Source organism: Myotis brandtii, unplaced genomic scaffold, assembly GCF_000412655.1.
Source record: "Myotis brandtii unplaced genomic scaffold, ASM41265v1 scaffold276, whole genome shotgun sequence".
Classification (NCBI taxonomy): Eukaryota; Metazoa; Chordata; class Mammalia; order Chiroptera; family Vespertilionidae; genus Myotis; species Myotis brandtii.
In genome coordinates this window covers 2,445,747-2,461,219 of record NW_005360509.1, presented here as the reverse complement: position 1 = coordinate 2,461,219, position 15,473 = coordinate 2,445,747, and the positions used below count along the sequence as shown (strand labels likewise).

The 15,473-nt window shown below is 35.7% G+C and overlaps 1 protein-coding gene across 1 annotated transcript in view; it reads right to left on the bottom strand.

The window, feature by feature from the left end:
* MYOM1 (myomesin 1) overlaps positions 1-15,473 on the bottom strand; it is a 114,886-nt gene that overhangs the window by 22,539 nt on the left and 76,874 nt on the right. The window contains exons 20-23 of the mRNA XM_014541637.1: positions 12,303-12,458; positions 4,196-4,352; positions 2,237-2,343; positions 2,079-2,123 (exon numbers count right to left, since the gene is read on the bottom strand). Coding sequence (XP_014397123.1) covers positions 2,079-2,123; positions 2,237-2,343; positions 4,196-4,352; positions 12,303-12,458 — 465 coding nt within the window. The remainder of the gene's footprint in view (positions 1-2,078; positions 2,124-2,236; positions 2,344-4,195; positions 4,353-12,302; positions 12,459-15,473) is intronic.

The window sequence follows — 15,473 nt, the reverse complement described above, 5'->3', positions numbered from 1 at the left end:
ATGAAATTGAACTGAAAGTCCTAATTAGTCAAGATATTCTCCTGTTTCACCATTCTGTGATCTTAGAGTTACTTCAAAATATTTGGAAAGGAGTTCAATTTTATTTTTTCAACAATTTATCTCCCTCTGGAGGTTCTTTAAAATGTTTTTAAAAATAAATTTTAAAAAGAATTAATTTTAATTATATATATAAGATGAACCTAGCTTGTCATTTAAACCCTACCTAACCCCCATGGTATACCAGTTCAAGTTCTCAGACCAAGCAAAAAATTTCAGAGGCAAATAGCGAGTCACTATCGAGAAGCTACATTAAAATATCACATGGATTACCTCACAAAGAAAGTGAAAGAACCATGTATCTCTGATTTATACTTGTATCACTTAAGCCATTTGAGTCTGAGTGAAATTTTAGAAGTTGGCTGACATCTCTTAAAACTAGTTTCTAAATTTCCTGTAATGTGAAAATGTTCTCTACAAAGCCTCCTTCAGTCGATAGTACTGTACTAGAGGTGGCTCCAGGGCATACTTTGCAGGAAAAGCATGGTTGTTTCTCAAAGTTTAGTAGTCCTTATACTTCCTTTAGGAGAAATCATCACCCTTAAACAGGAAAAGCATGGTTGTTTCTCAAAGTTTAGTAGTCCTACTTCCTTTAGGAGAAATCATCACCCTTAAATCTATCTCACAATTTTATGTAGCACTACTACATTTTAAATTATAAGCTTCTTAAACTTGTACCAAATGTATATTAATATTTATTTGTATTTATCCTAAAACTACCCTTTTCAAGCTTTAAGGGATGCCTTTTATTTGCACTTTTATATTCACTGTAAAACTCAGTTGTTCCAATACAAAGCTAAAAAGAGGCTCAGACCAAACCTCTACCTTCCATACAATTTTAAAATATATATAACTATTAAGACACCACTCATGGTATTATGTTTCCAGTTTTATGGTGACTAAGCATACAAAAGAGAAATGGTTCTCCCCTGGAATTCAGAAAGTCTGCGTCCTACATTTACACCTTCCTATGCTGCTTTGCTGAACAAAGTTGGTTTTGAGAACATTACAGCTGAGGCCAATAGTCATCAACCTCATCTATCAAGTACCATGATCAATCATTCCTTAGGAATGGAAAAGATACGAGGAAATTGATTTTAGAGCACCAATTTTTAAAAAATTGCAGTCTTATTTGAGAATTTCAGGAAAGCCATACACCCTCTCCCTAGAAAAATTCACATATATAAACATACAAAGTTTTGTCTATAATCTGGGTCACAGTATCGTTTCCTGGTTCTGAAATTCCCATAGTAGTGAAGGAGTTATAGTTTAGGGATTAATGAGTTTAAAAAAATCGTGATGTAACAGAGTGAGCATATGAAATACCTTTCTATTTGTTTTCTCAAACTCTAGTGTGTAACTTTCTGGATAAGTCCCTATTTTGGTCAATAGGTACCAATGACAAGAGATCTTATCAGGCCAGTGGAACTTTCCGAGTGTCATTTCAGACTTCTTTCTCTTCTTTTAGGTGTCAAATGTGAAATTTAATCTTTTATGTGGAAAATGTTTTATTGGAAGGTTTGTAGATAGTTCAGAGAAATTCTTTTTCTGACCAAGGCATCTTTGACTTATTTTTCAGGACTTTAAAGTGATAGGCAGGTAATACCTTTATTTAGAGGTATGATTCTTCTATTAAGTGCCAACATTAAATTGATTAGGAGATTACTTTGCCTAAAAGACACAGGAATTAATGTGCCCAGAAAAAATAAATAATGATTCTAAAATGTGTAGGCAAAAAGAGAACTTAATTATGCAGCTGTTATGCCTATGTAATCTGCCACTTCTCTATGAAACAGAGCATGAAATATGGTTCCTATGTTAGTATTCTCTTCAGCTCTTGAGAACAATGACAAAGATAAAAGCAGCACTTCTAGAAAGTGCATCTGTAGCTATCAAGCTATGTTCCATTATTTGTTCTCTAGAGCCTCTTCTCTTAATCCTGTCAGAGTTGTTATCTGCCCTATTCCAGAAGTCACCACCTACTAGGATTGCTAAACTGTGAAAGTATTGTGGACACTTACTTGGGAACTTGTGCTCTTGGCTGAGAGCAAGTAAACGTTTCAACTCTGTAGGGAGAAAAAAAGAACAATTAAACCTTGAATTACTAAAACAAACATCACTTGATGTTTGAGAACTCAAAAGCAGCTTGGACTTGTGAATGAACTGGCTTTAAACTTACCTTCCTCATCTATCAAGTAGCTTGCTGCTATTCCATCAGTTTCTGTTACATCACAGGAGTAAATGCCCAAGTCTTCCATCCCGAGTTCTTTGAAGGTAATTTTTGTCCTTAAGAACAGAATATTTTTGTAATAAATGACTCCACATGGCATCTGGGGACCTGGGTCCTGCATTGTTTCTAGGCATTTGCACATGCTACCCCCTTCCTTTGGAGTCCTTATTGACCTAGTCATTCTTGCTGTTTCTCGAAGTCTTTCCTGACATTTTCCTAGGGGTGATGGTGATCAGAGTGGGGAGCTGGTACAAATTTCCCATCCCCAAGCTATGCTCCATACCTATACACATGTCAAATAAAGACAATTTTAGCTGATCAGCCTTGCTAGGGAGCCTGGGTCCCCCCTCTGGCCTCCCTGCAACAGGGCAGAACCTGCTGTTGGTAATTCTGGTGCCTGAATTGTCATCCCCTGAACTTCCCTTTTTGAGGCAATCAAACATTCATTGGTAGTGCCTATTTCATTATCTCTATGACTTGTGCTTTTAGGAAGGAGATCTATTTTGCTTACTGTTGTATCCTCCAGCATCCAGTGCCTTCTCTGGCACATAATATGTGCTTAATAAATATCTGTGGAATGAATCGGTCAGTGGTCTAGTTCACTGTGTTTTCTAACTTTGGTGAGTCATATTGCTAGACAGTGTCTAAGATGAACCAAGTATTCAAATGTTAGTCAAGTGCACAAAGTGGAAGAAAAACTTATAGTTTGATTATCTTTTCTTGGGCCAATGTATGTTTTACTTCAAGGACTTTACAGCATAGCAACAGTAAAATGTCTTTTAATTATATTCTTGCCATTCTCTAATAAAATTACTATTTTTAAATTTTTGATATATATTGGGGTACTTTATAATAGAAATAATACTTGGGAATATTTTGCAATCCCGTGTGGTTGGTATTATAAAGATATACACCTGGGTAAGTGAGGCAAAGTGAAAAGAACACTCAGACGCTTGGGGCTAAGAGGATTAGATCATAAAATCAATCTCCTTCACTCCCACCCGTTCTACAGAAAAGTAAGCGGAGGTTCGTGGAAATTAACTCCAGGTCACACAGCCAGCTCCTGGCAGAGCTGGAACTAGAACTCATCTATTCTGTGCTTCCCACATAGAGTTCTTTCCAGTGCATTACTGTGTCACCCACAAGTGGTGGTGAAAAAAGCAGAGCAGGTTATCCCTCCCCCGTTTAATTTTCCCTAACTTGAATTGGCAAACAGAAAGTTCTTCCTTGCTCCCTCCCCATAAGCATCCTCACCATTACTTTAAGATTTCAAAATCTGTAGAATAATGAGAATCATTTTTAAAGCTTACTTTTAAGTCAATCAAAGCTCTTCTAATACCATAAATGAGACAGCACTTTGAATGAAATAATGTGAAAAGTACTTTATAAGGATTTCTTTGTTGTTGTTTTTTGTTAATTCTCACCCATGGATATTTTTTCCTTTGCTGTTTTTAGAAAGAGTGAAAGGGAAGGGAGTAGGGGGAGACACAGACACACACACACACACACAGGAAGGGAGTGAGAGGGAGACACACACACACACACACACACACACACACACACACACACACACACACACACACATCGATGGTTGCCTCCCGCATGCACCCCAACCGGGGCCAGGGATTGAACCTGCAACCCAGGTATGTGCTCTTGACCTATTGACTGGGAATTGAACCTGGTATCCTTTGCTGTATGGGCTGACACTCTAACCACTTAGCAAAACCAGCCAGGGCAAGGTTTGCTATTTTTTAAGGTTTATACTGATTATTACTTTTTATATTACATACCAGATATAAAATATTTGTGATTCATCTCTTTATACTATTTGAAATGGAAAGCAAAGAGCTTACTTCACCCTCCTATTATGAAAAGGAAACCCATGGTTATAACTGAAACAGTCCATACTTGTTTCCTTTGCTTTCAACTTCCAAACGTGCAGAGTCCTCAGTGGCTACATAATCTTTGGACCAGGTGAACTCAGAATTTGGAGCCATCTGATCACACTCAAAGTTCAAGGAAATGATTCCATCATCATTCACACTTACAACAAGCTCTTTGGTTCCTAGAAGAAAAAGAAGAAGAAAAAAGAGGCACTGATATTTTCTGGTAAAAATCGACCAAGAATTCCTTGATATCCTTTACTATAGCCTTAAAGCAGGGCTTTGAGCTTGTGCAGGGAAAAGCCCCAACTGCTCACTGTGACTGACATTTTGTTCTACAATTCAGCTTTTATACTGTAACAGGGAATTAAATAAAGTGTCATGTTTGGCCAGGGCTGAATAAACACTAGGTGATGTGACTGATGGCTCAGTTATGGGAGTGGGCTGATCATAAATAAGGAGGGAAAGGCAGCATTGGGAAAAAGGAAAGTTGAATGATCCTCATCAGGACTTAATTCATGACTTTGCGTTAGAAACACCTATATCCAACTCATCATCAGTAAAGGATAGATAAGAGATAAGAAAACCAAAGAGAAATTGAAGAGGAGAAAGTAGAGGCGCTAAGAATTGTCTATAGTCACATGTTCAAATTTTGTAGATCATTTAAGAATGGAGAAATAGATGAAAACTTGTTCCGCTGATCAGGCAACCATAAATCAATCTGAAGATGCCCCTCTGGATGGGAACAACAGCAACTTAGAAATGACTGCTATGAAACTGTACGGAAATTTAAATGGAAACAAATTTCAAGAGACTCATATGTTTCAAGATTGGCCTTTAGAATTCAAAAGAAAACAATTCTGTTCATGTTTTGACTTCTTTTATTTTTGAGAGTTATACTAAATTGCACCTGCATGTAATATAGCAATTCAAAGAGAGTTTGTACAGCATGTAAAATGTTCACATCTACATCTAAATCCAGTTTGAAAGGTAAAATGCTCTTTTTAAATTGACATGCATTCAATTACCAGTCTAAACGTGGTATTTACATTCTCACAGTGAGAATGTAAATCGGAAATATTCTATATATTTGTATTGTTATGAAGAGGGAAAGAAAGCAATGGAAGTTATCTAAACCTTTCTTGCTATTTGTATAAAGCCCATTTTGAAGGCATGGCAATTGTTCATATTAATCATTCATTGCTTATCTGTAATCCCTTTTAAAAGGAAGTGAATCACCCATATGATTGCTGTTTATTATATTAGAGGTACGCCTTAAGTTTACAACAGAAAAAATATTGCTTAGGTTAAGAATCTTGTTTTTTACTAAGTCAAACATTTGACTTTTCTGGCAAAGGAGTCACAAAACTTAAAAACTAGAAACAATTTAATTAGCTTAGCCTTTCTCTCAATTCCATAGATAACCTTTGCGCTCTAATACTTCACCCATCTGGAATATTTCCCAAAACCAAGAAGTAAGGAAAACAAGCCTCTAAGAGCTAGTGCTGATGTGACAAAGTCCACACATTAGTAATATTTCTGGAAACTCACTGGAGAACTCCATAGGTTGTCACTTGGAATCTATACTTAGCTTGAGATGATTATAACAAGCCTCATTGGTTGGTTTCTCTCAGTAGATTAAATTCCCAAAAGAGATAGAAGTAAGATGCTACTATTAACAGGCACACTGAGAATAAGGAACATGACAGCAGGAGAGGAGACAGAAAACGAAAAAGCAGGCCCAAAGACATTATAGCAAGTTTTAGATTAAAATTTATAATTTAAAAATAAGTGATTGTCGGGAGAGTCAAAAGATGTAATGTCAACTAGTACATAAGAGAGTTTTTCTCATCTGTGAAGCTTTTCTTGATCAATCAGGTCAAATCAGCACATTGTAGACAATATAGTGGATCGGAAAGAGAGGCATGAATATTTCTCCAATTTGTGCACAAAATTGTGGCTCTGATGAGTGCTATTGGTTGATTTATTTAAACTATATTTAACACTTCAGTTTTAAAAATCAAATACTTATTAAGATGAGTATTTCATTAGATTTTCACTTCTCAAAAACTTCACTGGTTGATTATTTTATTGAGTATAGGGTTAAATTCTACAAGAGTAGGGATTTTTTCTTCCATATTTTCCATATGTATTTATATGTGCCAGGGATTGGATTGAAAAAAACAGATTTAAAAGAAAAATGTCAGTTTAGAATTGCAACATTTATTTATTGGAACTTGTTTTCAAAACTTGAGTGTAAAAGCAAAATTTTGATAGATAAAATGAAAGTCGCAATAAAGAAAACATTCTAGGCACAGTGGGTTTCCTACTTAATTTTATACTCAGAATGCAAAGTTTGATTTCCTCTTTGACAAATCAATGATGCTGTCAACTTGTTACACGACAGCTCCCTGAGTGTGTGTGGAGGGCTCTCCCCTTCTCTATGGCTCTTGTCACTCTCATGAGAGGAATTCAGGCGAATGACATAAAGCAGCATCGAAGCAAGGCAAGTGAATTTATTAAAGAAGCAAAGCAAGCCAATTTATTAAAAATATACTTGGCATAAAGCACAAGTGGGCAACTCAGCTGGGCTGAGTGTGCCCTCCTGTGGAGGTTCAAGGGGTCTTACACCCTTCCTTCTATAGGTTTCAAAGTCCCCTGCCAGATATCTTGGGTAGCAGACTAGGTTTCGAAGTTCTCTTCTACATTGTTGGGGCTTATCTTGGAATGTTTGTACATACATCTGGTTATCTTGTTCTAAGCCGGCTGAGTTTTTTGCTTAGTGGGTGAGATAAAATTCCCACTTCTTTTCCCCTTCCCCACTTTGCTGCCCTAGCAAATATCTATTCTGCCTAACATTCCTCAAGTGATATTTGTCCTTGGGTTTAGCTGGCACAAATATCATTAATTGGATCTTTGTTCTCTATTTTCCCAGAACAGGGTGATTTAAGCTATGTATTATCTGGTTAGGGAGGAGAGGTATAAACCATTTGCTCTCAAGTGTCCTTGGTTGGGGAAGATAAGGTCTTTTGATTCACGAGCTGCCTGTAAGCTCTCCAAACTGTTTGGCCTTGTTTAATTTTCTTGTCTCAGTTTTCCCATTCCACTTGCCCAGGAATTTTTCTAGTTTCTTACTATCCTGCCACAAACTGGCCGAAAATATCATTCTAAAAATAATATAATCAGAATCTCAAAACTTTGAAAAATCAAATTTACTGAAAATAATTGCAATATTAGTTATTTAAGCATATTTCTTGAACTCCAACAATTCTCATTAGAAAATAATGTTTAGTTAGAATAACTTAATACTGTATTGTAGAGAAAGAATGCAGTTTCAATACTATCTCTGTGTAAACATAAGACAATGTTATTGGGTTATTGTCTTAAAAATGGTCAATGCAAAAAAAATGGTCAATGCTACAAGCTTGTTGCCTATTTGTCACATGAATTACAATGCTGATGCTATCAGACTCTTTAAATAGGCTTTTCAAATTCAAAAAGTTCTGTTATTAAGTTTTAATTAATTTGTTAACATAATTCTTTGAATAAAGGTGCTATTTTTTATTTTTTAAAAATATATTTTTATTGATTTCAGAGAGGAAGGGAGAGGGAGAGGGAGAGGGAGAGAAACATCAATGATGATGAGAGAGAATCATTGATTGGCTGCCTCCTGCATGCTCCCTACTGTGGATGGAGCCCAAAACCCAGGCACATGCCCTGACCAGGAATCAAGCTGTAACCTTTGGGTTCATAGGTCGACACTCAATCACTAAGCCATGCTGACTGGGCAATAAAGGTGTTTTTAAAGAGTGACTTAGTAGACCAAGTATTTTACAATAATACCTAGAATGAGAAATTGGAGTTGCATTTGGAAAAAAAGGTAGACCCTTCTTGCATTCTGGGTATTTTTGGAAATACTTTAAAACTATTTGAAACAACAAAGAATAAATGAGAAGAGTTTAAAGAAAAAGACATTTCTTGGAAAATTTTAAAGTAGACTAAAAATTTAAAAAATGAGCTCAGAGTTTTTTGTATCTGAAAAGGAAAGACATGTTGGATTGTAGATTTCTCTTTGTATAATAAAGACAGTGTATATGTTAATCTGGAAGGACCAATTTTTCCACATATTAAAATCTCAGAGAAGTTAATTAGTAAGATTCCTTAAATAACGGGGTACTGGATGCAGAGTGGGCAAAAAATTATATTCCAATTTTACAAAAGATATATAATACACTATTCAAATGAATGGTTCTTTTTATAAACACTTAACGAAAAAAAAAGTGAATTAATGTAATCAGTTACAAGTAATACTGGGCTCCCCTATATTTAAGAGGAGGACTGCTGGCTGACCCACCACTTTGCTTCCATATTGCAGCCCCTGTTGATGCTTCTCTCCCAGCTTCTCTTCCAGCTTCATGACCAGGGTGTTCATTACAAGGTATCTAGCGTTCAGTATACATGCTGTGGCTTCAAACCAGAGTCACACTCACTGACCTAAACATGGTAGTCATTCATTAGTTTTTCATTTAATAAGTGACTACTATACACCAGGTACTAGGTTCTCGGCATATAGAGAGTAAAGACAGTTTCTATTTTGAAGGAGGCCATAGTTTACAAGCCAGTTTCATGCTGTAATGTTTACCCAAGGAGCTAAACAAACAAGCAAACAAACAAACAAAAATGAAACTGTGCCCAGGCTCAGTACTGGAGATTCTGATATAATGGCCTGGAATGGAGTCTGGAATGCAGGCAGTATTTTCAGAAAGTATTTGCATGATTCTAACACACAGCCAAGGTTGGGAAGTACTGTTTTAATGGATGAAAGAGACCAGTGATTAAGCAAATACAAGTGCAGTTTTCTAAATCAGTTGACCTAATCTTTAATAGTAAGCCTGGCTTCCTCCTTCAGAATCCTTCAAGACCACCATTAGGCCACTGAGCACATATTTACATTCGGAGCCCTACCATGTTCTATGACTAACCAGTTTTTAGAAACTGGGATTGGTTAGTGGGATGTCAGCCCAATCCCAGAACATTATTTCATCTGGTGCTGTGTTCTTCTAACCTGCCTTGCTCTAGGTGACCACGTCCTAATTTCCAGTAATCCAGTTTCTGCTTGGGACTCTGCCTTGTGTCTGGGTTCTTTCGCCCATCACCTGAAGCCTCCTGCCCAGTGCTGTTTCTCTGCTAAGAATAGCTGTAGCCTGTACTGCCAGTTATTTGTTGCCCTCCAGATCACCTGCCACACCTTGGCAGGTCTCTTTCTTGTCTCCCGTCTGATCTGGCTCACCTTGCTTCCATCTCCATCTCACCCTAGGCCTGATGTAATCAACCCAGATACTGTTTGATAAATATCAAATATCAAGAATAGAAGTGCCTGTCATGTACCAACAAATATACACTAAATAATTTTCAGCTTATTCTTCTTGTAAGTACTTTTTAGCTAATAGATTTCTTGGTAGAACATGGCACAGTCCATTTTCTAGATCCTCATTACTATTAGATTTTGTGCCAGTGGCTGAGCTATTTCTACTGGCATCTTAGTTGACATCAAAGGGATACCCGTGATCCTACAAACCCAGTGGATTAGGTTAACTTTTAAGTGGAATTCAAATTACACTTGAGGTGTCCTGTTAGTTGTATTCAGGGTTTGCTGTTACATGATAAGCTTTATTTTCTATCAGAAATTTTAATAATGCATTCCAAAAGAAGTCGTTCTTCTGAAATAACAATATGGGTTTTATATCCCAAATCTTGAAATTGATAACATGCTCCCCACCTCTTCCCATCCATTCTAACATAAAATAAATATCTGGTTAAAAGTAATATATTAGCATTTAACAAAATTAACAAATACAGACAACCTTATACTACATATAAATTTTTACAAGGAGTTATAAAACTTTAATACCTAGCTCATGGCCTTTTCAGCTATAGGAAATATTTTATGAACATCTATCTAGCTCTCACATGTTGTAAACTCTGGCTTTTCCACCAGATCATAAGCCTAGTATACATGACAAATGCCACATTACTCTACTTCTGGTGTCCACACCACATCTCAAAAATCACATGTTGCAAGAATGAATGTGCCTGCTACATATGGAACAAGTCCAAGTGTCTCCTGGGTCTTGGTGCTTCTTCATGGCAAAACATTTTGACTTTGTGCACCCCAGGATTCTTTTCTAGGCTGGGATCCAGTGGTTCCCAAGTGGGGTTAATCTGGTGCTATTTTGTGATAATGTCTGTAGCTGTTGTTTGTAGTTACATTCTGGGGATGGAATGGCCATACCAAAATGACTTTTGGTGCCTATTCCAAATCAATGAGACAAAACTCTACCCAGGAGCCCACCAGCAGATCCTTTTTTGGTGGTAAATTTTTCATAGTGAAGGCTTCATTATGGCATGCATGGTCACCTACCACTCTGAAGCTACTGATGAGAAAATAATAAATCAATTTAAGCTTTCTTCAGCCAATTGGATTTGGATTCCGGTGCTTAAAGTGACTAGATTAAGAGTTTAATTTACCCATGACTAGATTAAGAGTTTACTTTTATAGTAGTTTCAATGTTCTACTTACAGGGATAGACTCTGTAGTTGGGTCCTTTTACATGTCCATTTGCCACCTTATATTTCCTCCTAGTTGGCACATGAAGGATCTGATTTCTATAGGAATATGTGTGCTGGTGTCTTTGTGTATTCCCTTTTACTGGAATATATGTTCCTAGCATTTTTTCTGTTTTCTTGTGAAATTTTGCAAAGGGGACTTATAGAGGTATGGCACTCTCACCAGCACACTTACCACACTTTGTTATAAGGTCACTTCTGTCCCACCTAGCTCTAGAGAGAAGTAATAAGAATAGTTGAAAGCAGGTTATGAATAATAGGATGAAAAGGACAAATACTTCCTTCAAAGGGTACATTTGAGGTACTCTCCATATAACCAAGTGAGAGCAGAGTTTTCTGTGTTTACATTGTTTTCTCATCATAAAAATAAATACTACATTATTTATCTGCTCTTTATTTCCATCTGAAAATAAGGATAAATTAAAGTGTAACTGCTTGGATTAGAATGAATATAAACTTAAAATAACTGGTTAATATTTTTTTATCCTCTCTCATTTCTAGTGCTTTCTCTTATGCAACTTTAATGAACTAAAATATATAACACTGAAAAGTGATAGAGGTTAAATGACAAAGCAAACAATTATTATATATTGATTTGAAACTATTTGCACAGTGAACACTATAGACTTTGTTCCCATAACAAAGGGAAAGACTGTCTTGCCTAGTCCAATCCTAACAGCTCTTAAAACTGTGAAGTGAGGGCTGCCTCAACTCTATAGATCATTCAGTCAGGCCTGCTGTTAGTTTAACCCAGGGGTCGGCAAACTATGGCCTGTGGGCTAAACATGGCCCATTGCCTCTTTTTTTATGGCCTGCAAGCTAAACATGATTTTTACATTTTTAAACAGTTAAAAAAATCAAAAGAAGATTAATATTCCAGGACATGTGAAATTATTGAAAATTCAAATTTCACAATGCATATAATACATTGTATTATATAATGCATATAATGCGCACAAGAAAGTTTTCTTGGAACATAGCCATGCTTACTAGTTTATGCACTGTCTATGGCTGCTTTTGAATATTGCAACAGGAACCAGGTGGCCAGAGAGTAAAAAATATTTACTATCTGGTCTTTCACAGGAAAAGTTTGCTGACCCCTGGTTTAAACTAATTTAAAAATCTTGCTGTTTAAGAATTGTGATTGCTAACTGCTGTTCTAGCTTTCCCTATGATTGGAAAAACATTCTTGTGGATTTTATGACCATGGTATAATAGGAATAATGTCCCAGGAATGTATGCTTCAAACAGTCAGTCCAGGACTCATAATTTGATCAAGAACATCCCTGTTTTTAGGTATGAACCAGAATAGCCCTGGACCATCTCAAACCTGGCTAAGCCCTGTACTGAGGCTCCTATGATGTGGTAATGACTGTCATGCCTAAGGTAATACTTAGCAACTATTCAAATACCCATATATTGATGATTTTGAAAACTAGGGAAAGCACAGAAAGTTAGGTTGAATGTTACTTTGGTATCTTACACATGAAAGAGCAAAAGCCCACCTGGTCGAGTTTCTGCCACAACAGGCCCAGCAAGGTCGGACGGCTTGCCAACACCTGCCTGGTTTATGGCTCGGACGCGGAACACATAGCTGACACCCTCCTGGAGGCCTTGCACCTGGAAGAAACAGGTATAAATACAATGGGCATTTTGTGTCACTTAAACATAAGTGCTCTTCCTCTGTAATAACAATTTATAGTTGACCCTTGAACAACATAGATTTGAACTGCATGGGTCAATTATGCGCAAAGTTTTTCTTTCTTTTGAAAAATATATTGAATTTATGATTGGTTAATAAATTATATAGGTTTCAAGTATACAATTCTACAATACATCATCTATATATTGTATTGTGTGTTCTCCATCCAAAGTTAAGTCTCTTTCCATCACCATTTATCCCCTTTGCCTTCTTCTATCTCCCCCCATACCCTTTTCCCTATGGTAGTCATCATATTGTTGTCTATGTTTATGAGTGTTTTGGGTTGTTTTTTATTTTTTTGCTTAATTCCTTCACCTTTTTCACCCAGCTCCCCAACCCTTCTACCCTCTGACGGCTGATAGTCTGTTTTCTGTATCTATGAGACTGTTTCTATTTTTTGTTTGCTTATTTTGTTCATTAGATTACACATATAAGTGAAATCATATGGTATTTGTCTTTCTCTAACCAGCGTATTTCACTTAGCATAACACTCTCCAGGTCAATCCATGCTGTTGCAAAAGATAAGATTTCTTCCTTTTTTTACAGTAGTATTCCATTGTCTAAATGTACCACTGCTTTTTTATCCACTTATCTACTGATGGGCACTTGGGCTTCTTCCAATACATGGCTATTGTAAATCACACTGCAATGAACATAGGGGTGCATATATTCTTTTGAGTTAGTGTTTTGAATTTCTTCAGATACATTCCTAGAAGTGGAATTGCTGGGTCATAAGGCAGTTCTATTTTTAATTTTTTGAGGAACCTCCATACTGTTTTCCACAGTAGCTATACCAGTCTGCATTCCAACAGTGTACAAGGGTTTCCTTTTATCCACATCCCGGCCAACACTTGTTTGTTGATTTATTGATGATAGCCATTCTGACTGGTGTGAGGTGATATATCCTTGTGGTTTTAATTTGCATTTCTCTGATGATTAGTGACACTGAGCATCTTTTCATGTGTCTATTGGCCATCTGTATGTCCTCTTTGGAGATCCTTTGCCCATTTTTTAATTGGATTGTTTGTTTTCTTGGTGTTGAGTTGTATAAGTTCTTTATAAATTTTGGATATTAATCCTTTATCAGATGTATCACTGATGAATGTGTTCTCTCATTCAGTGGGTTGTCTTTTCATTTTGTTGTTGGTTTCCTTTTCTGTGCAAAAATTTTTAATTTGATGTAGTCCCATTTATTTTTTTATTTTCTTTTGTTTCCCTTGCCCAAGGAAATATATCAGGAAAAGTATAAATGTCTGAAATTTTCCTGTCTATGTTTTCTTCTAAGATTTTTATGGTTCCAAGTCTTACATTTAAGTCTTTAGTCCATTTTGAATTTTTTCTTGTATGGTGTAAGAAGATTCTGTAGTTTCTTTTCTTTTCTTTTCTTTTCTTTTCTTTTCTTTTCTTTTCTTTTCTTTTTTGCATGTACCTGTCCAATTTCCCCAGCACCATTTATTGACTGTCTTTACCCCATTGTGTGTTCTTGCCCCCTTTGTCAAATATTAAGTGACCATAGACGTATGGGTTTATTTCTGGACTCTCTATTCTGTTCCATTGATCTGTGTGCCTCTTTTTGTGCCAATCATAGGCTGTTTTGATTACTATGGCCTTATAATATAGTTTGATATCAGGTAATGTGATACCTCTAACTTTGTTTTTCTTTCTCCAGATTGCTGAGGCTATTTGGGGTGTTTTGTGGTTCCATACACATTTTGGGAATATTTGCTCTACTTTTGTGAAATATGTCATTGGTATCTTGATAGGGGAATTGCATTGAATCTATAGATTGCTTTCTTTGGGTAGTATGGACATTTAAATAATCTCAATTATTCTTATTCATGAACAGAGTATTTGACTTCACTTATTTATATCTTCTTCAATTTCTTTCTTCAGTACCTTATAATTTTCTAAGTATAGGTCTTATACATCCTTGGTTAAATTTATTCCTGGGTATATTTTTGATGAAATTATATATGGGATTGTTTTCTTAGTTTCTTTTTCTTTTTAAAATTATACATGGGATTGTTTTCTTAGTTTCTTAATAATAGTTCATCATTGGTGTATAAATATGCCACTTATTTCTGGATATTCATTTTGTATCCTGCTACTTTACTGAATTCATTTATCAATTCCAGTTGTCTTTTGGTGGAGCCTTTAGAGTTTTCTATATGCAGTTTCATATCACCTGCAAATAATGACAGTTTTACTTCTTCCTTTTCAATTTGGATGCCTTTTATTTCTTCTTTTTGTCTGATTGCTATGGCTAATATTTCCAGTACTATGTTGAATAAGAGTGGTAAAATCAGACATCCCTGTCTTGTTCTTAATCTTAAAGGAAACCCTTTTAATTTTTGCCCATTGAACATAATATTGAATGTGGGTCTGTCATATATGGCCTTTATTATGCTGAGATATGTTTCCTCTACTTGCACTCTGGTTTCAAATTTTAAACCCCCAGATTTTTGTTGTTTAAGAAGATGTTTGTTAAGAAGTTATTACATGTGTGTCACTGACTTAGTGTTATAAGAGTATAAGGGTTATAAAAAAATTAAATATGTTTTTATATGACAGTTCCACTTTATAACTTTTTGTGACTTTCTTTGGGTTCAGCACAATCTTATTACTATTATAAAAAGTGTTACTATTTCACCAAATATTATCTTTTTATTTTTAAAATATGTGATGTTTAAAGCTATATTTCATTTGAAAGATAAATTTATTACACACAGAGGGTGCAATTTTTCCCCATAATGTTGGGATAGAGATCATTATCCAAAATGTGATTTAAATCAAACAAAACTAGAATATATTTATTCAACTAAGCAAAGTGTTTGTGACTATTCATTTAAATGAGCTATGTGTTAAATCATTAGGATTTTAATCTAATAATTTAATTGTATTGTGTTTATGATGATGGAATGTCACGATGTAGTGATATCTTTCACTGTAGCTAATAGAGTTTTAAAGTGAATTT